General features: G+C 39.7%; 1 protein-coding gene across 1 annotated transcript in view; it reads left to right on the forward strand.

Moving 5' to 3' along the window:
* PPEF1 (protein phosphatase with EF-hand domain 1) overlaps positions 1 to 27,499 on the forward strand; it is a 132,402-nt gene that overhangs the window by 87,110 nt on the left and 17,793 nt on the right. Inside the window, exons 9-14 of the mRNA XM_028482558.1 lie at positions 2,832 to 2,998; positions 5,556 to 5,592; positions 6,555 to 6,704; positions 11,531 to 11,677; positions 20,336 to 20,521; positions 21,934 to 22,076. Of these exons, the coding sequence (XP_028338359.1) occupies positions 2,832 to 2,998; positions 5,556 to 5,592; positions 6,555 to 6,704; positions 11,531 to 11,677; positions 20,336 to 20,521; positions 21,934 to 22,076 (830 nt within the window). The remainder of the gene's footprint in view (positions 1 to 2,831; positions 2,999 to 5,555; positions 5,593 to 6,554; positions 6,705 to 11,530; positions 11,678 to 20,335; positions 20,522 to 21,933; positions 22,077 to 27,499) is intronic.

Raw genomic sequence — 27,499 nt, forward strand, 5'->3', positions numbered from 1 at the left:
CCGGACCGGGGCACGAATCCGTGTCCCCTGCATCGGCAGGCGGACTCTCAACCACTGTGCCACCAGGGAAGCCCCATGGTACTCTTTAAAAAAAAAAAAGTGTCCTCTGTCTCCTCCAGCGGTCTTGTCTCATTAGGGGATAGCACTTTGGCAGATCTGATTGGTCTGCCTCTCTCTGGTTACTGGATCCCCTTAAGTACTAGGTTATTTCCATTTTTAATTTTCTGCTTAAGCTAGGTTAAGCCTCTCCATAGTTGGAGGCACAACACTTTCTGCTCCTGCATCAAGAGTGTGAGAGGAAGTCTCTATGTTCCTAGGTGTCTCTAAATACAAGTATTAGCATTCTTTTAGCTTCAGAGATGTAAAAGAAATTCTCCTATACTTTTTCTGGTAAGATCCAGATCCCTCTCTCCCAACCAAGACCACACACATGCTCTGAGGCAGGGTCTCCCCTTAATCAAGGAGTCCACATGTCCTCTCAGACCTAGTTCTTCCATGGCTCTCTGCTGCTGCTCCTTGATCCCCCTTCAGTCCTGGACATCCCAATAGAACCTATAGCCTTCAGCACCTCTCAGACTTCTCCAGTTTACTCATCCCAGCCAGCTGAAGGCTGAGGGAAGGAAGTGTATCAGAGATGCAGAATCATTCCCCTTTTCTTTAAGTTTTGATGACCAATAGCCTATATTTTTATAACTGGCTCACACTATCTAAGCCCAGTGTGAATAAGGTTATGTGAGTTAATGTATAAGAAAATATAAAATAATGGGATCTTAAAAATAGAAATAACTTGGAGGCCATAATAAAATGAATCTCTTAATTTGTATGGTGCTTTATGGTTTTCATGAAATTTTATACACACAGTCTCATTTGAGTTCCAAAGTATGCCTGTGTGATAAGTGTGGAAGTTATCATTCTCATTTAACAGATGAGGAAGCTAGAGTTCATAAAGATCAAATAACTTGCCCAAGGACAGACACATGAGTAAAAGTGGAGCTGCATTAGAGAATAAGTCTTCTGGCCCAGAACACTACACCACTGCTTGCTTGTTTGTTTCCAGTTGCCTTCAGGACATGTTTCATTGCATAATGATTTCTGGAATCCCTAAGTTATTTGCTACAACTTGTATTCTATTTTTTCAACTATTTCTATCATATTGATATGAAAAATTTTAAATGTATATAAATACTAGGTGGTGAGTATAAAGTAATAAGATTTTCTTATGTAATTTGAAATCTAACAAAAAAGGAATTTGAAAATCATTTGAGAAAGATTAATATAACTAGAATACATGCATTATTTCTTGAAGGTAACTTTTTTGAAGGAGGACATATATTAGGATGTATGAGTACTTAAAATTTTCTCTTTGTAATGTATTTTTTAAACATTTGAATTTATCTTACTATGCAATAGAAATGCACTCAACCATTTCCCTACCAGGCATGACGTGCTTGATCTTAGAGTTTAATAGTACAGAAGTAAACGAGTGAATAGCTGCTATAAAGACCAGACCTTTGTCCTGATCCCAGTCCTTTTTTGTGCTAAGACTGTATTTTAAAGTATTATCTCATACTCAGGAGTGGTAATCAAAATATTTAACAAATATGGCCCTGGTCAGTGAGAAGTCAAAACACATGCCTGCAACACCTGATGTGATCATATCAGAGTGTACTGATGGTGTGTTAGCCCTGCTCACAGTTGGGCAGTACCTTACACTTTCCTGAGTGCTTTCATACCCGTTCTCTCATTTGATCTGGGGTGGGGGTGTGTGTGGAGAATACAGCGTCATTCCCTTTTTTCAAATTGAGAGAATCACAGCCCAGAGAAGTTAAATAAGTGTCCCTTAGAATGAACGATATTTGGCTCTTAGTTTAGCGTTCTTCCTTGGGTAGAAGTTTCCCTCTTCTACCTAAGGAAGAGATGAGAGTAACCATTTTTATTTTATTTTATTTATTTTATTTAATTTTTTTGTTTGTTTTTTAAAATTAATTAATTAATTTTATTTATTTATTTTTGGCTGTGTTGGGTCTTCTTTCACTGCAGGCTTTCTCTATTTGCGGTGAGTGGGGCCTATTCTTTGTTGTGGCGCGCAGGCTTCTCATTGCCGTGGCTTCTCTTGCTGCAGAGCACAGGCTCTAGGTGTGTGGGCTTCAGTAGTTGTGGCATGCAGGCTCAGTAGTTGTGGCACACGGGCTTAGTTGCTCTGCGGCATGTGGGATCTTCCCGGACCAGTGATCCAACCCGTGTCCCCTGCATTGGCAGACGGATTCTTAACCACTGCGCCACCAGGGAAGCCCGAGAATAACCATTTTTAATAGGACAAATATCAGGTTCTTTCAGAGAAAACTCATAGTAGGTGGTGGTGAGTAGAATGAGCAATCCCCATCCTCCTGGAGTCTTCCTGTCCCAAGCTAATCCTTCACTTCCAAGGTCCCTTGCAGGAGATGCCTGCCCTGGAAAGTGAAACTGGCTTGAGTGAGTGAGCAGATTTTTCCCAGTGGAAGAACTGATTCAGCCTCTTTTCTTCATATCCACATGGACATTAAGTACAAAGCGTTACTTTTAAAAGTACATTCTTTTTTTTTTTTTTTTGTGGTATGCGGGCCTCTCACTGTTGTGGCCTCTCCCATTGCAGAGCACAGGCTCCGGACGCGCAGGCTTAGAGGCCATGGCTCACGGGCCCAGCCGCTCCGCGGCATGTGGGATCCTCCCGGACCGGGGCACGAACCCGTGTCCCCTGCATCGGCAGGTGGACTCTCAACCACTGCACCACCAGGGAAGCCCCAAAAGTACATTCTTTTAACTGCTTGTTTTTCTCCTTCTTCCTTCCACAGAATGGTCTCCCCTCAGAGAGCAACCCGTATGTTTTTAATGGTGATTTTGTGGATCGAGGAAAAAATTCCATGGAGATCCTAATGATCCTGTTTGTGAGTTTTCTGGTCTACCCCAATGACCTGCACCTGAACAGAGGCAACCATGAAGATTTTATGATGAATATGAGGTAACCTAGGCCTGTGGAGTTCCTCTTTTGTTTCCTGTTCTGGAAAATGCTGCCATGTTTAGCTCCTAGCAGAGAGTTAGAGGTGAATGTAGAGAAGCAGGGATGAGGAGAATCTCAAGGAAGAGCTCAATTCTTACAGCGATTTACCTCCCCCAATTTTCTGCTGTGTGAGTGAGTATAAATTGCTCTAAAGTTCCCTTCCTATCTTTTCTTCCCGTTCTTCCTTCGCCCTTCTATTATGTTCTTCTTCACAAGCCAAATTGTGTGCTGAGTAGACGTGTTAGGCCAGGTTTGGAGGTGTGGTAGGTTCTATGAGAAGGTTTAGATGGACTCATTCTCTTGCTGCTCTTTTGGCTTGCATCACATGTTGTCTCAGAAACTAGTACTGTGTTTTTCACTGATGTGTATATTTTTTATGACATGGTGATTGCTTTTGGCATAGTTGTTCATAAACATATTTGAGAACAGCTGTAACATAGCATTTCAACTATCTGACTCACTGGAGTTTTGGGGAATAAAGATTGGTTAAATGGTTTACCAATTTTTGCTGAAAGGCACAGTAAGTGACAAATGTTCTCCTTTCTCTTCTTTCCTCATCCTACTCCTCTTCCTCTTCCTCTTCCCCTTTCCCTTCCTCTTTTTCTTCCTCTCCTTCTCCTTTTGTTTTTCTTGTTTCTTGTTTTGTGAAAAACAGAATCCAGTTTGCTCTAGGGAAGTAGAAGGCATGGCATGTTTCATGCTTTGGTCCTGGGCTTTTGGGTGCTTAGATCAAAGCTCAGCAGCTGATTAGTTTTATCTTTGGGGCAGTTTTGGCACTTGGCCTGAATACAGTTTCAATTCTAATCCTCAAGTATGGAAGCAAATGATAAGATTATGAAGAAAAAACAATCCCAAAATCTCAAGGCTACTTTCAGAGACCCATTATATATAATATAGCTCAATATGTTTATTTGGGCATGCCATTTATCCTTCCATTTATTTAGCTAGTCAATTGTATTTATCTAGTGCCTACAATGGTTAGTGAAAGAGACATGGCCCCTGCCCTCCTGGAGTTTACATCTTGCAGGGAAGACACGAGTTGAGCAGGTTTTCAAGTGTGATGCGTTTGTAAAGTGGGGGATCCAATCTGTCTGAGGGGTGATTGGAAGGTTCTCCCATAGAAGTATGGCATTAGCCTGAGACCTGGAGGATGAATTAGGCGATCAAGAGAGGACCATGGCGGGGGGGTGAGAAACTGTTCCACAGTGAGGAGACAACTTATGCAGAACTTGAGAAAGGACTTTTTAGACTTGAAAGAAGTTCAGGATGGGAGGAACATAGACTGAAGTACAGGATGGTACCTGATAGGGCTGGAGATGTAAGAAATGATTGCATAGAAATTTGGGCTTTCTCCTGAGGACAAGAGAAAATCATTGAAGAGTATTATACAATTTGTGTTTTAAAATGCAGCAGGAAGATTAGTTTGGAGAGGGACAAGAATTGATACGGGGAGGCCAATTAGGAAGTAGTTGAAGAGATAGATGATGGAGTCTCACTTAGACTTGGGTGGTAAAGATGGAGACTCAAAGCAGTAGATATATTCAGGAGGAAGTTTAGGCAATGATTTAAGGCTTGGTAACGTGATATGGGGGACTTGAAAGGAGAGAGAATCAGGGATAACCTCCAGGTTCCTAGCTTGAATTTGCAAGATCACTGTTATTGGGAACATGATAAGTGGAGAAAGTTGGGATGAGGGAGAAGGATGAGTTCAGTTTGGGGTAAGCTGATTCGAGGTGCCATTGAGTAGGCAGGGCTGAGTTCATCTTGGAAAACATAACGTTACCCTGTAGAAGCTTCACATGACATGATTTGCATGGAAACCTGGAGTGAGTATGCTGTGTTCTGACTTCACTGTGTTAAAGGTGTTAAAGGTATATATTATTATCCTAAGGCAAGGAAAGTAATTGAAAAAAATTTTTCATCATTAATTCTCCTTTAGTGACTGCTATTCAGCCATTAAAATTCCTGACACTTTCTATTAAAACCCTCAATACCATTACTTGAACTATATCAGAGAGTATAAAGAGCCAACTTGTTATCTTCTAGGCTTTTCTTTGTCTTTATTCAGTCTTTTTGCCCCCTGATCATTCATTTACTATAAGATATAGGATGTCTGAGAAATTCTATCTAAATGAAAAGCATTCTCTCACGCACTGTCCCCCAGTGGCCACAGCACACGTCTCTGAATACTTACAGTACTTACACACCTGTGCATACCATGTATTTCTTAAGTTGTCTTGTGATTGTTTCATGAAAATTTATCTTCTTTTCCCAACTATACTCTAAGCTCTAAACTCCTTAAGGATAGGGACAATGTCATCGGCTGCTTTTGTTCTTTCCCATTGTGCCTAGCAAAGTCTTGGTTAAGTAATAGTTCCAAATAAAGTCTAGTTTTTTGAGTTCTTGATACTTGTGGTAGTGAGATGTCAAGGACTCCCTTTTTTGCATGACTTGACTCATGTAATTAGGAGTTCTCGACCTTCAATGAAAGAGTTGAAATCCCATTGTTTTTTTTCAGGTATGGCTTCACAAAAGAAGTTTTGCATAAATATAAGGTAAGGCTCTTCTTTTTTTGCATTTTCTTTGCTGTTTATACATAGAAGTTAAAAAAAAAAAAAGCTTCAAGAAGGGTGAGGGGAGAACTAGTCATAATTCATGCCAATAAAATAAAAGCACAAAAGGAAGCCCTGGCCATAGTGAAGACCTGTTTTTCTTTCTAGACACAAGCTTTTTCATTGTGACTTCTGTGTGAGTTTTAGCATAGATACAAACATATTCCATTGTTTTAAAGGTACCTGGGATTTGTTTTACTCAGGTATGGTAAAACATACAGACATGGAAATGACTGTCATGAAGGAAAAAACTCACAGTTCCTTAGAAACTGGAGGCATGGCACACCACACCAGGCGGCCACATGGGGAAGCACTCTGGGGTCAGTCAGAGGCAGAGGAAATGCAGGCAAACCTGGACAAGAGCCTTTATTGTGGTTTCCTTGACATGGACAAAAGCCTTTATTGTGGTTTCCTTGGGAAGAAATGGGTGAGGCATTGTAAACATGTTTAGGATTGGCTAGTTTGAATAGTTTTAGCAGGCTCTGGGGCTTAGGGCTTGTCCAAGGTTGTCTGGTATCTGGCTCTGGGGTGACTGGAGCTGAGAATAGTGACCCTGGGTGTGAGAATTCCATAAAGGACTAGTTGGGAGGATAGGCTCTGGATAGGTTGGTTTGCACATGAAAGGTAGCCTCATTTACATACAGAAGGCAAGTCCTTTACTATCTCTAGGAATTAACTAGCCCTGGGAGGGACAGTCTCTTCTCAAGGGTCAGCAAGGCACCAAACTGTCAAAGTATCAAAAATACAGACTAAAAAGACATGATTAATGCATGCTTGTTGGTCAGTGACTCCATCCTGACCTTCTTTGGGTGGCATGAAAACTGTGGGTTTTTGTCCATATGTTGGGACTATTCAATAAACTTGAACTATCAGAAAAACAGACTTACTCAAGCTCTTACTTACAGCTACATGGGAAAAAAATCTTACAAATCTTGGAAGACATCTATACCTGGCTCCCAATTGGTACAGTCATTGACAATGAAATCCTGGTCGTACACGGAGGGATATCAGAGTCCACAGACTTGAATTTACTCCACCGTATAGAAAGAAACAAAGTAAGAAGCAGTGTTTGCATGAATGTTGTCTCAGAGATTTATAAAGGGATACGTACCTCCCTTCATTTATTATTCTGTATTGATTCGTGTTTTAGTGGTTGCTGTAACTCTGAAAAGATTAGTACAGATTTTAAGAAACTCTATGATTGCATGATAAGGAACTAAATGGATAACTTCTATATATGGAAAATGCATTGTTAAAAATTCATGGTGAAAGTGGAAAAATGAGGAAATATCGGCATTTCGTATAGTTTCTAAAAGTGAAAAATCCTGATTTTTGAAAAGTTAAAATTTCTACTTAATTAATTAAAGTTGTGGTAAAATATACACAACATAAAATTTACCACTTTAACCATTTTTAAGTGTATAGTTCAGTGACATTAAGTACTTTCACATTGTTCTGCAACCATCACTACTGACACCACCATCCATTTCTAAAACTTTTCATCTTCCCAGACTGAAACTCTACCCATTAAACACTGACTCCCCATTCCACCTTCCCCAGCCCTTGGCAACCACCATTCTATGTTCTGTCTCTATGAATTTGACTGCTCTAGATGCCTCATAGAAATGGAATCATACAGCAATTTATTTCTGAATTGGTGTGATTTCCCTTATATATTCCAAATGGCTCAGGGTAATCTGGGGGGGAATATTTTAATATTTCAACTTAAGCAATCATATTCAATACAGCAGAAGCAGAGCAGGAATATGTATTGACCCTCTGAGGGTAGTGGGTGTGGGGGGCCTGTGAAGCTCCCAGCCGTAGTGAACAGCGTCTTTGGCTGGGCCTTGCAGAGTGACTGCAATCGTCTTCCGCCTGTACCGGAGCCCAGCCAACACTCCCAGACTAGGGGGTAGACGGGGTGCCAGGTGGGCATGAGGACCAGTGGCAACTCTGGAGCCAGGTGATCTTGTACGGTTCTAGTGAGAAACCTCAACCCTTACTCCTCAGGACTGATAATCGACTTCCAACCAATCTAAGCAAGTGGGGTCTAGAGCCAGAATTTAATTTGATATGGACAGAAATGTGATTCCTGTTCACCTTGAGTTTTTTTTTTTTTAATATTTATTTATTTATTTTTAGCCGTGTTGGGTCTTAGTTGTGGCACGCGGGCTCCGAAGTGCGTGGGCTCTGTAGTTGCGGCACGTGGGCTCTGTAGTTGTGGCGCACGAGCTTAGTTGCCCCGCGGCACGTGGGATCTTAGTTCCCTGACCAGGGATCGAACCGGTGTCGCCTGCATTGCAAGACGGATTCTTAACCACTGGACCACCAGGGAAGTCCCACCATGAGTTTTTAGAGCCCTTATACCTTTATACACATATGAATGATAATATTGTTGCTAACTCCTTCTCATCCTTTTAATTTCAGCTTAAATATACACCCCTCCTCTGGAAAGCCATCCATGACCTCCACACTAGATCAGGTCCCCTTCTGTGGGCCTGTGGCCTGTTTTGTATCTCACTGCTTGCTTTTGTCCCTCTCCATCTCTCTGTCTTTTAAACTCTCTGCCTCTGTCACACTGTCTGGTCCCGAAGCATGAAGCATCAGAATGGGAAGGCATTTGGAGATCATGTCATTCAACCACTTTGTTTTTCAAAGGGAGAAAATGAAGCCCAGAGAAGCAGAGTGGCTGCCTCAAAGCCACCCAGCATACTGGAGGAAAGCAGGACCAGAACACAGAGAGGCTGCATCATGCAGGGATTTGAGCTTGGGCTCTGGGGACACACTCACTTAGGTTTGAGTCCTAACCCTGCCCTAGTTGCGTGAGCTTAAGCAAGTTACTTCACCTCTCTGAGTCTCAGTTATCTTATCAGTGAAATGAGGCTAATACGTTGAGGAGGGTCACCATCTGGAGCCAGAAAATTAAACCAACACAAAGGGAAAGAGAACTAATAGAAGTTAATGGGTGAGGGTGGTCAAAAGGTACGAACTTTCAATTATAAAATAAGTAAGTTCTGGGATGTAATGTACAGCACAGTGACTACAGTTAATAATACTGTGTTGTACATATTTGAAATTTGTTATGATCTTAAAAGTTCTTATCACGAGAAAAAAGATTGTAACTATGGGTGGTGATGGATATTAACTAGACTTATTGTGGTGGTCATTTTACAATATATACATATATTGAATTGTTATATCACTTACTTGAAACTAATATAATATGTCGGTAATATATTAATTTTAAAAAAGATTCCTGACAGTGAACTAAAAAAAAAAAAAAACTGGAAAAAAATCTTTTTACAACCCCTTTCCTGATTCTGTGGTGATTTTACATACCCCAGTCCCCAGCCTCACCCAGTGATGACCATACTTCCTGGTTTACACCTGTTGTCTTGGTGTGGTTATTAATAGCACATCCCTTTACTCTCAAAAGTATCCCAGTTGCAGTAAATTTTAAGGTACCTAGTTTAAAGCACCTTTCTTATAATATCAGCAAATAGTCAAGCCAATAAGACGTTTCAATCAACATGGGGTGGTCACTGTTAACATAATGAGTGGATATAATTCTAGCCAGGAGCAAGGGAACATGATGTTTTTGTCAGTCAAATATTGGGAAGCACATGGCAGGAATGCAACACTCCACCACCACTTGCCCTATGACAACAGCGCTAATCAGCCATGGCAGCCAGTACCAATTGATCAGAATGAAAACTTTTCCTTTCCTGAGGTTAGCCTGAGAAGCCTGGCCTCTCTAGGGCTATTTGAGATATTAAGAGCATGTGTCTGGAATGCCCATTACTGTCTCTGTGGAGACCCTAAATTGCGAGCCACCTTAACCTAGCAAACACCATGGAGCTCTGATATCAGACAGATGTAGCTAGCATTACATCCATTACACCCTGCTCCTGCCACTTCCTGGCTGGGTGACTGGGCAAGCTGCCAACGGTTTCTAAGCCTCAGTTTCCACATGTATACATTGAAGCTAAAAATACCTACTGTATTGAATTGTTGCGAGGATTAAATATAATTACCTAGATGAAGAAAATGGCATAGAGTAAGCTTTGAACATAACTCTCTTCTGCAACTCTCTCCTCTTTTTCCTGATACTTAAAACTAAGGTTTGAATTTCAGTCACCAAGACGGACCCTGGGGATAAATGTTGGGGCCAGGAATTTTACCAGGATACCTCAAATTTCACCCCCTTTGGGGATCATTGTTCCACCTACTGAAAAGACTGGCTTTAAAGGTAGAAATTTGACTTGTGTATTTTTTGTCTACCCTGCCTAGAGTGAAGTTGAACTGGTAGCACGTGCTTGTTGTGCGAAATGTAATTGAACTGTAATGAAAGTAGTAGGTTCAAGCCTTTGGAACTCTACCAGATGAGATACAAAAACAGGTTTTCAAGTTCAGTTTTATAACCCCCACTTGCCCATTTGTTAGGACCCTCCAAGTGTAGGGGTGACCATGCTTCCTGGTTGATACCTGCTGTTGTGGTATAATTGTTAATAGGAGAGGGGTAGGGTTGGCGGAACCTGATGACAGCCTCCATTCTAGGTTCATTAAAGGTATTTTGTAAGGTAGGCAGGTTGGGGAGGAGGGTGAATGCAGAGGGACAGAGAAGGAAGACTCTATAACACTAAGACTCTTGTTTAGTATTTTTCAAACTCCCTGGCAGGGGTTGTGGGAAGGGATGGCTAGTAGGACCCCCGGGAGAAAATGATGATGTGGTACCTTAGCAGGGGCTGGACAAAGTATCCTGATCCCACGTGGCCTTGAAAACAGTGGAGCCACATGTACTTAAGAGACCATGTGGTTTTGCTCTGCCTGATGACCTTATCAGAAGTGAGGTGTGTGGAGCCACGTCCAGAGTGTCCTCCCAGAATATTCTGCTCTGCCTAAGACCTGGTGACATTTGCTGGTGGGGAGACAGGGAGGGTAGGCTGTGAACTCACTAATAATAGCTGAAATTGAACTCCAACCATCTCAATGAGACAGGACCTCAGAATAAGGTTCAAGTTTATTTTTGAAAAACAAAGGTAAGATTTTATATACACCCTAGTTTATAGAAGAAACTTAAGTGCCTACCACAGAGAATTGTCCATCACTGAACTAAGGTCACCAATGTAATCGAAGTATTATTTCAAATTGTTTTGTATAAAGGTATGGTACTACAAAGAAACAAGTATAAAATTACAGTCTCAAGTTATGTAAGGGAATGTAGAAGGGATTATAGTAATTGATGTACTATCAGAGATATTTTATTTCCAAAGAAATACATTGCCTTTGTTACTAGGATTAGAGAATGTAATCAATTGCTGGCAGGTCAGACTGAGAACCCAGTGCATTTAACTCAAAGGGCTTCCAAAGTTTTCAACTTATGTCCCCTTTGTGCACTTTCCTGGGCACAGATGTACTTTCTCTCATTTCTCCTGGAAAACACAACAAAAGGAAGAGCAACCATCCTCTTGAGGTGTTTCTGAACTCTAGGCCTGTTAGTTCTCTCTCTTAGCCCCATGTGTAGATAAAGGCTCAGAGGGAGACTAGTTTTCCCTTAGCATCTTCTTTTTCCTGTCAGGACGCCACAGAACATGTCTCTACTGCCATCTGTGCCTCTGGGGTCTTTTAGAAACTCTAATGGGAAACTTTCCCTTAGGACAGTATCTCTTTTTGAAAAATGTACAAACAGAACTTAACAGCCCCACTTTTAGAGATCAGTGGATCAATAAGATGAAGGAGGTAGGTGAGATGGAAAAGGGGACCATGTGTTTTCCATTGGGTCAAGGCATAACAATATAGACAGAATAGCAACTAGTGCTGAAGTTTCTACATGCAGCACCCTGAGCATAGCGTTTGGCTAAAGCATAAATTTGTTTTGTAGCTGAAATCTGTGCTGATGCCACCAATTCCAATAGATGGAGACCGTGCTACTGAGAAGGGAAATAAAGTAGGTGCAATCATTACAGCTCGGGGACTCAGAACAAATGGATCCCTTTCTGAACAATTAACAAAGTACGAATGGGAACAGGTAAGTAATCAAACTGTTCACTAAAGTGGCAGTGAAGATGCAGCACAGATGATGTTGTTCTAATAATATGTAAAAAGCGACTTACCTTTCTAAGCAGATCATATCCTTCTCTCTAAATTCATTACTATATTTTTAATAGCTTAATTGAAATATCATTCAAATACCATATTTAAATGGTATTTAAAGTATATAGGGCTTCCCTGGTGGTTCAGTGGTTGAGAGTCCGCCTGCCGATGAAGGGGACACGGGTTCGTGCCCGGGTGTGGGAAGATCCCACATGCCACGGAGCGGCTGGGCCCGTGAGCCGTGGCCGCTGAGCCTGTGCGTCCGGAGCCTACGCTCCTCAACGGGAGAGGCCACAACAGTGAGAGGCCCACGTACTGCAAAAAAAATTAAAAAAAAAAAGTATATAATTCATTGGGTTTGGTATATTCACGATGTTGTACAACTATCCCCACAATCTAATTTTAGAACATTTTCATACCTGAAAAAGGTACTTCCCACACCTATTACCAGTCACTTCCTTCCCATTCTCTCCGCACCCCCGACCACCGCCCCTGCACACTTAGACCGCCACTAATCTCCTTTTTTTAAAAAAAAAAAGATTATTTATTTACTTATTTGGTTGTGCTGGGTCTTAGTTGCGTCAGGCGGGCTCCTTAGTTGTGGCATGTGGGCCCCTTACTTGCAGCCGGCAGTCTTCTTAGTTGTGGCATGCAGACTCTTAGTTGCGACACGCAGACTCTTAGTTGCAACATGCATGTGGGATCTAGTCCCCTGACCAGGGACCGAAACTGGGCCCCCTGCACTGGGAGCACGGATTCCTATCCACTGCGCCACCAGGAAAGTCCCACCACTGATCTCCTTTTGGTCTTAATAGATTTCTCTATTCTGGACATATTATAGAAATGGACTCATACAGTATGTGATCTTTTGTCTCTGGCTCCTTTTACTCAGTCACAGTAAAAGAAGTGCTTTTGCTTTGTGCTTTTGGTGTTGTATCTAAGAAGCCATCGCCTAACCCCAAATCATAAAGATTTATTTCTATGTTTTCCTCTGAGAGTTTTATAGTTTTAGTTCTTATGTCTAGGTGTCTGATCCATTTTGAGTTAAGTTTTGTGTATGGTGTGAGGTAGGTGTCCAAACTGATTTTATTGCATGTGGATATCCAATTATCGCAGCGCCATTTGTTAAAAAGACTTCCTCTCCTTGAATTTTCTTGACACCCTTACAAAAAATCAATTGACTGTAAATATGAAGGTTTATTTCTAGACTCTTAATTCTGTTCCATGATCTATATGTCTATCCTTTTATCAGTACTACACAGTTTTGATTACTATAGCTTTGTAGAAAGTTTTGAAACTGGGAAGTGTGAGTTCTTCACCTTTATTCTTCTTTTTCAAGATTATTTTGATTATTCTGGGTCCCTTGAATTTCCATATGAACTTTAGAATCAGCTTGTCAATTTCTACCAAAAAAGAGCTGGGATTTTGGTAGGGATTGCCTTGAATCCATGGATCAATTTAGTTACTATTGCAATCTTAACAATATTATATCTTTAATTTCATGAAGGTGGGATGTCTTTCCATTTGTTTAGATCTTTAATTTCAGCAGTGTTTTGTAATCACGTACAGTGAGGCACTTGTTAAAGTTATTCCTAGTTTATTCCCAAATATTTTTCATGCTATTGTAAATAGAATTGTTTTCTTAATTGCATTTTGGATTGTTTATTTCTGGTATATATTGACTTTTGTATACTGATCTCATGTTGTGAACCTTGATAAACTTGTTTGTTCATTCTAATGGTTTTTAGTGGATTCCTTGGGACTTTGTATAAACAAGAGCATGTTATCTGTGAATAAAGATAGTTTTGCTTCTTCCTTTCCAATCAGGCAGCCTTTTATTTCTTTTTCTTGCTTCATTGCCCTGTCTAGAACCTCTAGTACAGTGTTGAAAAATAGAAGTGGTGAGAGTAGACATCATTGTCTAATTCCTAATATTAGGGGGAAGCATTCAGTCTTTCCCATTAAGTATATTAGCTGTTTGTTTGTATATTACCTACCCTTCATCAGATTGAGGAATTTCTCTTCTGTGCCTACTTTCTTGAGTGTTTTTACCATGAATGAGTGTTGGACTTTGTCAGTGCTTTTCGGTATCTATTAGGATGATCATGTATTATTTGTCCTTTATTCTACTAATGTGGTGTATTACATTGGTTGATTTCAGATGTTAAACCAACCTTACATTTCTGGGATAAATCCCACTTGGTCATGGTGTATAATCCATTTTGTATGTTGCTGGCTTCACTTTGATACTTTTCGAGGCTTTTTTCTTTGTAGACAGTTTAAAAATTACTAATTCAGTCTTCCTTCTTGCTATAGTTCTATTCAGATTTTCTACTTCTTCTGGAGTAGTTTGTATCTTGGTATCCTTGATGGCTTGTATCTTCCTTGAAATTTGTCCATTTCATCTAATTTATCTAATTTGTTGGCCTAAAGTTGTTTGTAATATATACATATATGTGAAATATATATATATTTAAAAAAATTTTTTTAATTTCTGCAAGGTTGGTAATGATGTCTCCTCTTTCATTTCTGATTTTAGTAATTTGAGTCTCTTTTTTTCTTGGTCAGTCTTGCTAAGGTTTGTCAATTTTATTGGTCTTTTCAAAGAATCAACTTTTGGTTTTATTGACTTTTCTCTATTGTTTTTTATTCTCTCCACTTATTTCTGCTGTAATCTTTATTATTTCCTTCCTCTGATTTAGATTTATTTTGCTCTTCTTTTTCTAGTTTCCGAAGGTGAGAGGTAGTGTCATTGATTTGAACTCTTTTTCCTTTGCTAATGAAGCTGTAAGTTTCCCTTAAGTACTGCTTTAGCTCCATCTTGTAAGTTTTGCTGTTTTGTGCTTTAGTTTTCAGTCATCTCAAAGTATTTTCTAATTTCTCTGGTGATTTCTTCTTTAACCTATATGTTTTTTAGGAATATGTTGTTTAATTTCTGTATATTTGTGCATTTCCCATATTTCCTTCTCTTAATTATTTCTGCTTGAATTCAGTTGTGGTTGGAGACCATACTTAGCATGATTTAAATCCTTTGGAAAATGCTCCATGTGCTCTTGAGGAGAAAATGTATTCTGTTCTTATTCAGTGAAGTGTTATATATATATATAGCTGTGTTTTAATATAATATTTATAATAATTGGTTTGAAATCCTTGTCTGCTAAGTCAGCTTCTAATCCCCTCAAAGGCAATTTCAATTGTCTGCTTATTTTCCCCTGTATGTGTGTGTGTGTGTGTGTGTGGTTTCTTTTTGCATGTCTTGTAATTTTTTGTTGAAAACTGGATATTTTAGGTAATATAGTAACTCTAATTATTTCCATGCTCCTCTGGGGCTTGTTATTATTTGCTTTCTTGCTCATTTATTTGTTTAGTGGCTTCTCTGGACTAGTTTGGTGAAGTCTATTCCTTCTCAGGGTGTAGCTTCTGATGTCATGCCTCACAGAGTGCTGCCTTGGGCATGCACACAGTTTCCCTACCAGGGATGGTTGTATCTTTAGCTAGGCTTTCTTCAACTATCTCTTTCCCTGATTTCCCTTTTAAGCTTTGGCTCATCTGCCTCTTTTTGTATCAGACACAGCTATTAGCCTTCACTAATTGCTAGCTGATTGCTCTATTGTTTTTAATAATGCCCTGGGGCTCACAAATAGCTTCACAATCTGATCCCATTAAAGTTGGACTCCTTTGCAGGGGGAGGGTGTTGACAATCTTCAAGGCTTATTCTGGCCTTAAGAAGGTTCTTTCTCATCTATTCCTTTCCCTGATTCTATCAATTAAACTTCTAGCTGAACTACTCTTGCTACTGGTATTGTGAAACCACTAGCCTTTTTCTAATTGCTTACCCCCAAGAAGCCTTTATTTCGTGATTCTGTACCCTTATACCTTTATTGCTGAAAATGTTGAACTAATGTGATTTCTTTTTTTTCTCTTTTTTCTTTTTTGGCTGCGCCACGTAGCATATGAGATCTTAGTTCCCCGATCAGGGATTGAACCCACGCCCCCTACATTGGAAGCGTGGAGTCTTATCCACTGGACTGCCAGGGAAGTCCCTAAAATGTGATTTCTGATATAAAATAATCTCTAATCAATGAGGAGAAAGAGAGGCAGGAAGATAGAGAGGGAGAGGAAGAGGTAATAAGAGAGAAATAGAATTCATCACTGGCTTGTGCATTCACAGTATTTAGAAATCAAAGAAGTATAAGAGGCATCCTATAGCAAGTAGGAAAGGATGCCTCCTTAAATTTTGATATCCAAATTCCAAAGACCAAAGGTTATAGTGAATAAAAAGGATGATGCCAAAAAGATTGGAGTTGCAGAAGAAGAAAATCAGGGAGTCTGGAAGCTTGGATGAGTTAGAATTGTAGAGAGATGGAGCCTTAAGAAGTGGGAGGGAGGAAACTGGTGGTCATTATTCTGTAATAGAACCTCCCCTCACCCCAACAATGTAGATGAGGCATCTTACAGACTCAGTGTATATGACTGGAGCTGACACAGGGTAAAATTGACCAGAATCTCATTCCCAATATTTTAATAATTTCAGTTGTACCTTTAATTTTCTTTCCTCATTTCCTGGTACATCATGGACATGCACACTTTAGTTAGCTAGAGTTGAAATTTCCAGATAAAAACAGATTTCACAATTACTTTATTTCTTAATATCTGTGAGCTGTGTTGCAGTAAAGATCGTAGGCTATTTGTTCCATACTCATGGAAATGCATGATTCTTGGCAGAGCGCTGTAATTTAAATTTTATCTTATATTCCCTGAGATGTGGGGGATATATGTATTCATAGCTGAGTCATCGTATAGAGACAAGTGTGACCTCTTCCTTCAGGACAGACTTGAAACAACAAAGAGACCAGAAAGGTTTAAAAAAATAATTTTAATTATTTATGTCCTGAGTGACTCCCTTCTCTTAATCCACTTAACAAGTAAAATTTATTGAGAACCTACTATGTGTCAGGCACTGTTCTAAGCTTTTGAGAAAGTAAGTGACCTAAGATCTATTCCCTCATGGAGTTTATGTTTTAGGGGGAGGAGCTAAATAATATGTATATATGAAGTTATATTATTTATATAATATTACATATATAATTATATAACAATAACAAGCAACTATGTTAAGTGAGAAGTTCTGTTCCCTCGAGTTTATGTTTTAGGGGGAGGAGCTAAGTAATATGTATATATGAAGTTATATTATTTATATAATATTACATATATAATTATATAACAATAACAAGTAACTATGTTAAGTGAGAAGTTCTGTTCCCTCATGGAGTTTATGTTTTAGGGGGAGGAGCTAAGTAATATGTATATATGAAGTTATATTATTTATATAATATTACATATAAATTATATAACAATAACAAGTAACTATGTTAAGTGAGAAGTTCTATGGAAAAAATTAAAACTAGAACAAGGTTAGGGGAAACAGAGAACTGGAGGTAGGGGACAGAGTTGCAATTTTAAATAGGGTAGTCAGCCTCATTGAGAAGGCTCCCAAGAGTGAAATGGCTTTTTTGTAGTCCCTTGGCTAGTCACTGAATGATAGAGCAGGATTTGATCCCAGGTCTGACTTTAATGCCCATGCTCTTTTTCTGAAGGGAAAGATGACTTAAGAGTGATAGGAGATCTCAAGAAAGTAATGAACTACTCTAGTCTCCCCTCATCCAATGAGGCGATGGGTAGGCAAAGAGTAGGTATCTAAAGCCATCTAGGTACCTGGCTGGAAGGTTTGGACTGAGCACAGCTTTTAAGACGACATATTCAAAAGCTGGAAGGAGGACACATAACTAAAGGAAAATACAAAAGTGAATCTACAGTGTTAGTGCCTTAGAAGAAAAGCGTTTAGATACATCTTTCAGAGCTATTATCTCTCCCCAATAGCATACTTTTGAAAACTGGATTACTTAAAACTGTAGGCAAGCATGGGACACTTGCAGGATTTATTTTGGATTTAGGAGGTGTAAAGGCTGAGACACAAATAGATTTTTGTTGACCAGGTCATACAAAAGTTGTCATTCAATAAAAACCTTTCCAATCTTTGGTTTGAAAATTTTCGGGAAGGAATTTTGTAAATACTTATTCTTTCATGTGCTCCCAAAGGCCCTTGCATTTCAGTGGAGAGGATGTTGTTGAGAGGAAAGAGATTGTCTCTGCTGAGGAATTTGTTTCACCAACAAAGTGACTTTTATAGCATTTTTTGTTTGTGAGCCTCAGAATTAAATCTATATTGTGGTCACAGTCTCTGTAAAGTTTATGAATGAATGAATTCTGGAGAGAGAAAAGAAATGCAGAACTCATTGAATGGGTGGTTCTGAAGAAGCTCACTTCTATAAAATTGATACCCCTTATGACCCCTTATGACCTTGAACCAAAGAAAAATGAATGTTAGCCATATCTTCCTCATTTCATTGAGGAGTCAGCTAAGGCCCGAATAGGTTCCATGGTGACATAGGTGACACTTGAAGAGCTAACTCCATGGCCAATGCTTATTCTAGTTTAACAGGGTCCCATCATATGTACGTTTAATTTATGTAAATTTCAAGTATATACATATGGCAAAAAAGAGAAAAAAGTATAAAATTTTAGTTTCACATAATTTATCATATGTTCTACATTATCACATACATAAAATATTCACACATCCATATGTCTGTATAGGGTTTTATATACAAAATCATGTATGCTGTGCTGTAAGAGTAATTTAGAAGGTTTTCCTGGGGTAATTTTGGCTGTAAATGACTTGCATCTCATGTAGGAATTTCAAAGTTAATCCCCTCCTTATAAAACACGCCTCCTTGTGTTCCATGTTTTCTCTTTCATTATACTAAAGGTCAGATCATGTCTCCCAGGCATGAATTCATGGTGTAAGATTCAGATATGGCTCAGTTTCAAATGCAAGTGTTATTTTCCTCATAATCACCAGCAAAGTAAATGGGTTCCATTATATTTATTCGTAGGGTAGGGTTGTGCCAGTGTTGGAATTCAGTGGAGGAGAAAGGAGAATCCTGATCTGAATCTTCTTAGGTGGTTTTAATTCTCACTTCAGTCAATCATCAAAAAATCAATCATCTGCAAGTGTCCGGAATGTGCCTGGTGCACAGTTTCTCCAGTTCTGATGAGGTGCTTAGCATTCCAGAGAAGTTCTCCTACCAGTTCTGTCCTCTCCCCCTCACTGTCTTTCTCCTCACTTATTTCTAGCTCCCCTTCAATACCAGACCTATAAATGGCTGTACAGTCAGGTTTAGTGGGACAATCATTTCTGGTCTTTTTAAGATCTGGTTTGGACCCACTAGAATAACTGCACAACTTAAAATACATGCTTCTTCATGCCCTTCAAAGAAACATGTGGAAAATACAGTCTATTAGACTATGAAAAATTAGAAAATAAAGTCTGTTAGAACTTTGAGATACTTCACAAGTCATCTGGCCCAAACCTCTGATTTTAAAGAAAGTAAGACCCAAAGACTTTTCTCAAGGTTGCATAGCTTTAGCTACCAAGCTAGTTTTTCACACTACTGCTGAAGCTCCCATAGGAGATGTTTGAATAAAGAAACATTATATGTAGATCAGAGCTACAAACAGGGAGCCCCCAATTTTTTATGAAAAAATTCTTAGAAACTTGGGTCTTCAGTCGTGAGCATCATGCAGCCTGCACTTGCCTCTTTCATCCCCACAAGGAAATGTTATGCTAATAACAAACTTGTGGAAAACCAGTCAATGGCTAAATGTACTGGTGAAGCTGAGAATGTGCTTATCAAGGGGGGCAAAAAGTGAAGGAGATGCTTTACAAGATATTCTTGGATGAACAGTTGCCTATATTTGTGATGGGGAAAAGGCTTTATCATGCTATGTACTCGACAGGACAAAAACCAGGGCCAAAACCATAGCTGGGAGACTTACCTTATCTCTTTGAACATATTAAAAACACCAAGTGCCTGTATGTTCACTGTGGGGAGCTACTTTCTCCTTTGAACATGGCAGTGAAGTTGTTGTGGCCTCTCCCGTTGCGGAGCACAGGCTCCGGACGCGCAGGCGCAGCGGCCACGGCTCACGGGCCCAGGCGCTCCGCGGCACGTGGGATCCTCCCGGACCGGGGCACGAACCCGTGTCCCTTGCATCGGCAGGCGGATTCTCAACCGCTGCGCCACCAGGGAAGCCCGGCAGTAAAGTTCTTTTTAAGAGAAAAGGCCCTTGCATCGGCAGGCGGATTCTCAACCGCTGCGCCACCAGGGAAGCCCGGCAGTAAAGTTCTTTTTAAGAGAAAAGACCCTGTAGGTTAAGCCATTGCGATGGACTTAAAAAAAAAAAAAAAAAAAAAAAAAGAAAAAGCCCAAGGGCTGATCCTTCATGGTTACTAAGTATTGCTACCTTGGTTATTGGGGATGGGTAGAAAGGGATTGTGGTGGCTATCGGCATTCAAATTATTCTGGAAAAGATTCATGGAGGAGATGAGTGTGAAACAGTTTTGAAGGAGGAATGAGAAATAGTGAGACTTTGGGATAACTTGGGATAATATTTCTGGAAAAGAATTTGGAATCTAGAAAGATAAACTCTCACTTGTAAGTGGCAGCCTAATCTGATTTGTTGTTCCAAGGTTATCGACGTTCTGTGGAGCGATCCCAGAGGCGAAAGAGGCTGTTACCCAAATACAGGTCGAGGAGGGGGCTGCTATTTTGGACCAGACATTACCTCCAGGATTCTTAATAAATACAAGTTGAAGATGCTCATTAGGTCTCATGAATGTAAGGCCAAAGGGTATGAAATTTGCCATGATGGGAAGGTAAGCTAACAGTGTTGTTGACATCATCACAGACATCCTTCCCCCAAGCCTAGTCTTTCTTCACAGAATGTGTCTGACCTCGAAGCCCATGGGAAAATGTCTTCCCTAGGCCCAAAACAGAACTCCATGCTTTGGTAGACTGAAACGAGACTGTCGGGTTCACAGAGGTTGTTTCAAGGGACCTCACTGTCCCTCACCCTAAGAGATACATTTGGTTTATTTCTCCAATCTTCCCTAATCCCAGAGATAGAAACTCTGACACATGGCACTAAGTACACACACAGAAAGGCTTTGTTCTGTGCTAATCGCAAGGCAAATCTCCAGTAGTGGGGTTAAGAATGTACTTATCCTCACTGAGCACAGAAAGGCAGCAGTGAATTCAGTTTGCTCTCTTTCACCTTTTGCACTTTCCCTGTGCAGAGCAGAACCACAAAACATACTTGTATTCCCTGAGTAGGTAAGCTCTAGCGAGTCCCTCGCTGTGGGCAGTTTCACTGCAGCCACTGAAATGGAATGTGTTGTGCTTCTTCAGTGGTGTCTGATAGGCTAGAGAGGCGAGGCCTGAGGAGCTGGTTTCTGGTCCCAGGTTGTCCTGGGATGCCCCCTTTTCTCATAGTGAACAGCAGTAATTAAAAAGGAATGCCAAATTGCATGGCCTTTCCTTCTATTTCAACACTTTCACTTTTCCTAACTCTTTTAGTTCATTAGAGACTCATACTGACATTGCGAGATGGTGAGGTAAGTATTATTTAGGGTTTCTTTGTAATAAGAAAACGGGGAGAAAATAGCAGTGGTTTGTCTGAAGTGACCTGCTCATTAGGGCAGGACTGGGCAGAAACCAGCTTTCCTGTCACTGACAAGTATTACCCTCCCAAGGCTCCCCATCCTCCACCACGCCCCCAAGCCTGGTTCCTTCCCAACAGAGTGGTCATGGTCCCTTATCTAGCCACTATTTCTCTGACCTTAAAGCACTAGTTTTGTGGGGGGCTCTGAACCCTCTAAATCAGTCAGCTACAGACAAAAGAAAAGGACTGTGATACTAGACAAGTTTTATTTTGAATGCTCAAATATCACAAGGAAAGAAAATAAAGGCTTTACCCCCTTGGAAAATTAGAATTTACAAAACTGAGCATTAAGGGGGATTGTAAGATACGGAACTGAAATTGTACACAAGATTGCAAGGCCATGCACTGTGGGGATGAGTGGCTAGAAGTTAGTACTCCTGGAGACAGTGATTTAAAAGCCTTGTTTCTCTTCAATGGAATCACAGGAAATCCCATCAGACTTGGATGATTTGTATGGATTTTGAACTTTGATTTTTGCTTTTTAAGAATTGAGCTGTTCCTGACTTTATTGAAGGACCTTTTGAGAACTAACTCTATGTGAACCTGACACTCTTTCTCTTTAACCAGGTTATTACTGTATTTTCTGCATCTAATTATTATGAAGAAGGTAGCAATCGAGGAGCTTACCTCAGAGTGAGTTCTGGTACGCCTCCCCGGTTTTTCCAGTACCAAATAACTAGAGCAACGTGCTTGAGGCCTCTTTACCAAAGGTGTGTATACTCTGAGGAGATTTTTGAGCTCCGGTACTAGTGACCAAGTAGAACCAGTCCAGAGTGACTAAGAGCAGCCATGGGAGTGAAGAAAATGACTTACTCGTTACTCATTGGTATAAACAAAATGGAAGTAATTCCAGAAGCCAAGTGGTGAATGCGCTCATATTTGAAACCAAGAGCAGCAATTTTCAATGTATACATCTCTTTAGATGGATAAAGCAATCAGCATCCACAAACAGTCCCTAATTGAATATAAGGAAAAGAAAGTCTCTGCACCCACCCAGTCCTGTAACCTCCAACCTTCTCTGCCCCCAGACAGCCCAGTCTGCTCTTGCCTCTTTGTCTCTTCTCTACCCAGAAGTGTATATGACTGAGTTGAGTATGTGTCTCTGTGTGATGACATTCATAGCTTATCTCCCTTTCCTCCCTTTGACATTATCTTTTTAATATTTTTTATATTATAGAATGAATGCGTTTATTGTTAACAAGTGAGACAAAACAAAGATGTATAAAGAAAATGTTGATCTTCTCTCCTAGTACTTCTCAGTAATTCTTTTCCCCAGAGGCAACTGAAGTTAATAGCCTAGGGAGGATCCTTCCACCCTCTTCTCCTTGCTCCTACAAAAATAGACAAGCAATTACTCATTCATTGAATTTAAAAAATGTTGAGCACCTACTATGTGTCAGACACTGTTCTAGGCACAGATGATATTAACATAAACAAAATAGGCAAAAGTCTTTTCCCTCATCAAAGCATATCCCTGTGGGAGGAGAAAGGCAGTAAACAACATACATACATATTTTTCTTAAAACAAAGATAGAATCACACTGCACGGTCTATTCTGCAACTGACTCTTTCCCTAAAGATTATATCATGAACATTACTCCAAGTTCATACATATAGACCTGACTCATTCTTTTTGGTAGATGCATAATATTCTGTAGTATATGTATACCATAACAATTATGGATAGCTAAATCATATTCAACTGATGGCCATCCAGATTGGTTCTAGGGTTTTGTACTTAAAAGCAATACTATAGGGGCTTCCCTGGTGGCGCAGTGGTTGAGAGTCCGCCTGCCGATGCAGGGGACACGGGTTCGTGCCCCGGTCTGGGAGGATCCCACGTTCCGCGGAGCGGCTGGGCCCGTGAGCCATGGCCGCTGAGCCTGCGCGTCCGGAGCCTGTGCTCCGCAACGGGAGAGGCCACAACAGAGGGAGGCCCGCATACCACAAAAAAAAAAAAAAAAAAGCAATACTATAACAAACATTCCTCTGTGTGTGTGTGTCTGTGTCTGTGTCTGTCTGTCTGTCAGTCTGTCTGTCTGTACATATATATATACACATATCCGTAAGTTTTTAGTGCTTTTTTTAACATAAGATTTCAAAATATGTGATTTATAATGTTTAAAATTTTGCTAGATACTCCAAAAGAGTTGTAACAATTAACAATCTGGAAAACAACATATTAATTTCTCCACATCCTCATTAGTCTCATAAGTTATTACCCTTCTTAATTTTTGCCAAGCTGATGGGTAAAAATGATAAATCTCATTGTTTTAATTAGCATTTTTTAGACAGATGAGTTTACCCATCTTATATTTTTGAACATTGCATTTTCTTTTCTTTGAATTTCCTGTTTATAATATTCCCCTATTTTATATTGGGCTGTTTGTCATTTTCTGATAAATTTTTAGGAATTCTTTGCATAGGAGGGATAGAGGATTTTTATGGGCATGATGCATATATTTTGTTGGTGTCTTGATTTTGCTTTATTCTATGAAATCACATTTTATAATTTCATTATAACTTTTGGATTTTCCCCTTCGGTAGAAAAATGTCTCCACATAAATTTTATATATACACACATATATATATATTACATATATATATTACATATATATTTGTAATTTATTTTAACAGCTTTGTTGAAAGTTTACCAAGTTAAAGTATACAATTCAATGATATTTGGTATATTTACAGAGTTGTGTAACGTCACCATAAACTAATTTTTGAACATTTGTTCCATCCTAAAAAGAAAACTTGTATCCATTAGTAGTCATTCATCATTATCACCTCCCCATCCCTGGCCACCCCCCACCCCCATCACAACTCTAGTTAACCACTAATCTACTTTCTGTCCCTATAGATTTGCCTGTTCTGGACATGTCATGTAAATAGGATTACACAATACGTGGTCTTTTGTGACTAGCTTCTTTTTTCTTAGCACAGTGCTTTTGAGGTTCATTCATGTAGTAACAGGTATCAGTACTTCAGTCCTTTTAATGGCTGAATAACATTCCATTGTATCGATAGACCTCATTTTCTTTGTCCATTTATCAGCTAATAGAAATGTGGGTTTCCACTTTTTGGCTACTATGAATAATGTTTTGAACGTTGGTGGACAGGGTTTTGTGTATACATTTGTTTTCACTTCTCTTGGGTATATACCTGAAAGTGGAATTACTGGATTCTATAGTAACCCTTATGTTTAACATTCTGAGGAACTTGCAAGCTTGTTTCCCAAGGGGATGCACAATTTTACATTCCCACCAACAATGTATGAAGATTCAAATTTCTCCACATCCTTGACAACCCTTGCTATGATCTGTCTTTTTGATTATAGCCATCTTAGTGGATGTGAGGTAGGATCTCTTGGTTTTGATTTACATTTCCCTCATGACCGATGACTTTGAGGATCTTTTCATGTTCTTATTGGGCATTTGTATATCTTCTTTAGTGAAATGTCTCTTTCAGATACTTTTTCCATTTTTAATTGAGTTACTACTCTTTTTATTATTGCATTGTAAGAGTTATTCATATATCCTATATTCATGTCACTTATTAGATATATGATTTGCAAATAGTCTCTTCCATTCTATGGGATGTCTTTTCACTTTCTTGATGTTATTATTTGCAGCACTAAAATTTTTAATTTTGATGAAATCCAATATATCTGTTTTCTCTTTTCTGCTTGTGATGGGGTATCTAAGAACCAACTGCCTAAGTCAAAGTCATGAGGCTTCATTCCTATGTTTTCTTCTGAGAATTTTATAGATTATTTTTATAGATTAAGTTCTTATATTTGGATATCTGATCCATTTTGAGTTAATTTTTGTGTATAGTGTGAGGTAAGGGTCCAACCTTATTCTTTAAAATGTGGATATTCAATTGTCCCGGCAACATCAGTGGGAAAGACTATCCTTCCTCTATTTGACTGTCTTGGCACACTTGTCAAAAGTCAATTGACCATAAAGGTATGGGTTTATTTCTGAACTTTAAGTTGTACTCCATTGACCTATATGACTATTGTAATGTGAGTAACACCCTGTCTTGATTACTATAGCTTTTTGGTAAGTTTGAAATTGGGAAAGGTGAGTTGAATTTGAGTCTTCTTTTTTAAGATTGTTTTCCATGTGAATTTTAGAATCAGCTTGTCAACTTCTGCAAAAATGCCCACTGGAATTTTGATAGGGATTATTTTGAATCTGTAATATCAATTTGGGGCTATTGCCATTTTAACAATATTAAATCTTCCAGTCCATATTGTTCTATTTATTTTGATCTTCTCTAATTTCCTTGAAAAATATTTTGTGCTTTTCAGCGTGCAAGTCTTGGACTTCTTTTGGTAAATTCATTTCTAAGTGTTTTATTCTTTTTGGTGTTGTAGTAAGTGGGATTGTTTGCTTTTTTTAAAATTTAATTTTATTTATTTTTTTATACAGCATGTTCTTATTAGTCATCAGTGGTTTTTTTTGTTGTTGTTGTCCTTTTTTTTTTTTTTTTTTTTTTTTGCGTTACGCGGGCCTCTCATTGTTCTGGGCTCTCCCGTTGCAGAGCACAGGCTCCAGACGCGCAGGCTCAGCAGCCATGGCTCACGGGCCCAGCCGCTTTGCGGCACGTGGGATCTTCCCAGACCGGGGCACGAACCCATGTCCCTTGCATCGGCAGGCGGGCTCTCAACCACTGTGCCACCAGGGAAGCCCCTAGTCATCAGTTTTATACACTTCAGTGTATACATGTCATTCCCAATCGCCCAATTCATCACACCACCATCCCCACCCCCCAGTGGCTTTCTGCCCTTGGTGTCCATACGTTTGTTCTCTATATCTTTGTCTCAACTTCTGCCCTGCAAACCGGTTCATCTGTACCATTTTTCTAGGTTCCACGTACATGCGTTAATATACGATATTCGTTTTTCTCTTTCTGACTTACTTCACTCTGTATGACATTCTCTGCATCCATCCACGTCTCAACAAATGACTCAATTTCGATCCTTTTTATGGCTGAGTAATATTCCATTGTATATATGTACCACATCTTCTTTATCCATTCGTCTGTCAATGGGCATTTAGGTTGCTTCCATGACCTGGCTATTGTAAACAGTGCTTCAGTGGACATTGGGGTGCATGTGTCTTTTTGATTTGTGGTTTTCTCTGGGTATATGCCCAATAGTGGGATTGCTGGGTCATATGGTAGTTCTATTTTTAGTTTTTTAAGGAACCTGCATACTGTTCTCCATAGTGGCTGTATCAATTTACATTCCCACCAACAGTGCAAGAGGGTTCCCTTTTCTCCACACCCTCTCCAGCATTTGTTTGTAGATTTTCTGATGATGCCCATTCTATCTGGTGTGAGGTGATACCTCATTGTAATTTTGATTTGCATTTCTCTTAATAATTAGTGATGTTGAGTAGCTTTTCATGTGCTTCTTGGCCATCTGTATGTCTTCTTTGGAGAAATGTCTATTTAGATCTTCTGCCCATTTTTGGATTGGGTTGTTTGTTTCTTTAATTTTGAGCTGCATGAGCTGTTTATATATTTTGGAGATTAATCCTTTGTCCGTTGATTCGTTTGCAAATATTTTCTCCCATTCTGAGGGTTGTCTTTTCATCTTGTTTATGGTTTCCTTTCCTGTGCAAAAGCTTTGAAGTTTCATTAGGTCCCACTTGTTTATTTTTATTTGCATTACTCTAAGAGGTGGATCAAAAAAGATCTTGCTGTGATTTATGTCAAAGAGTTATTTATTTTTTACGGTACGCGGGCCTCTCGCTGTTGTGGCCTCTCCCGTTGCGGAGCACAGGCTCCAGACGCGCAGCCTCAGCGACCATGGCTCATGGGCCCAGCCGCTCCACGGCAAGTGGGATCTCCCTGGACCGGGGCGTGAACCCATGTCCACAGCATCAGCAGGCAGACTCTCAACCACTGTGCCACCAGGGAAGCCCTTGAGTTTATTTTTGTGTATGGTGTTAGGGAGTGTTCTAATTTCATTCTTTTACATGTAGCTGTCCAGTTTTTCCAGCACCACTTATTGAAGAGACTGTCTTTTCTCCATTGTATATCCTTGCCTCCTTTGTCATAGATTAGTTGACCATGGGTTCGTGGGTTTATCTCTGGGCTTTCTATCTTGTTCCATTGA

Source organism: Physeter macrocephalus, chromosome 21 (assembly GCF_002837175.3).
Source record: "Physeter macrocephalus isolate SW-GA chromosome 21, ASM283717v5, whole genome shotgun sequence".
In the NCBI taxonomy this organism is placed as follows: Eukaryota; Metazoa; Chordata; class Mammalia; order Artiodactyla; family Physeteridae; genus Physeter; species Physeter macrocephalus.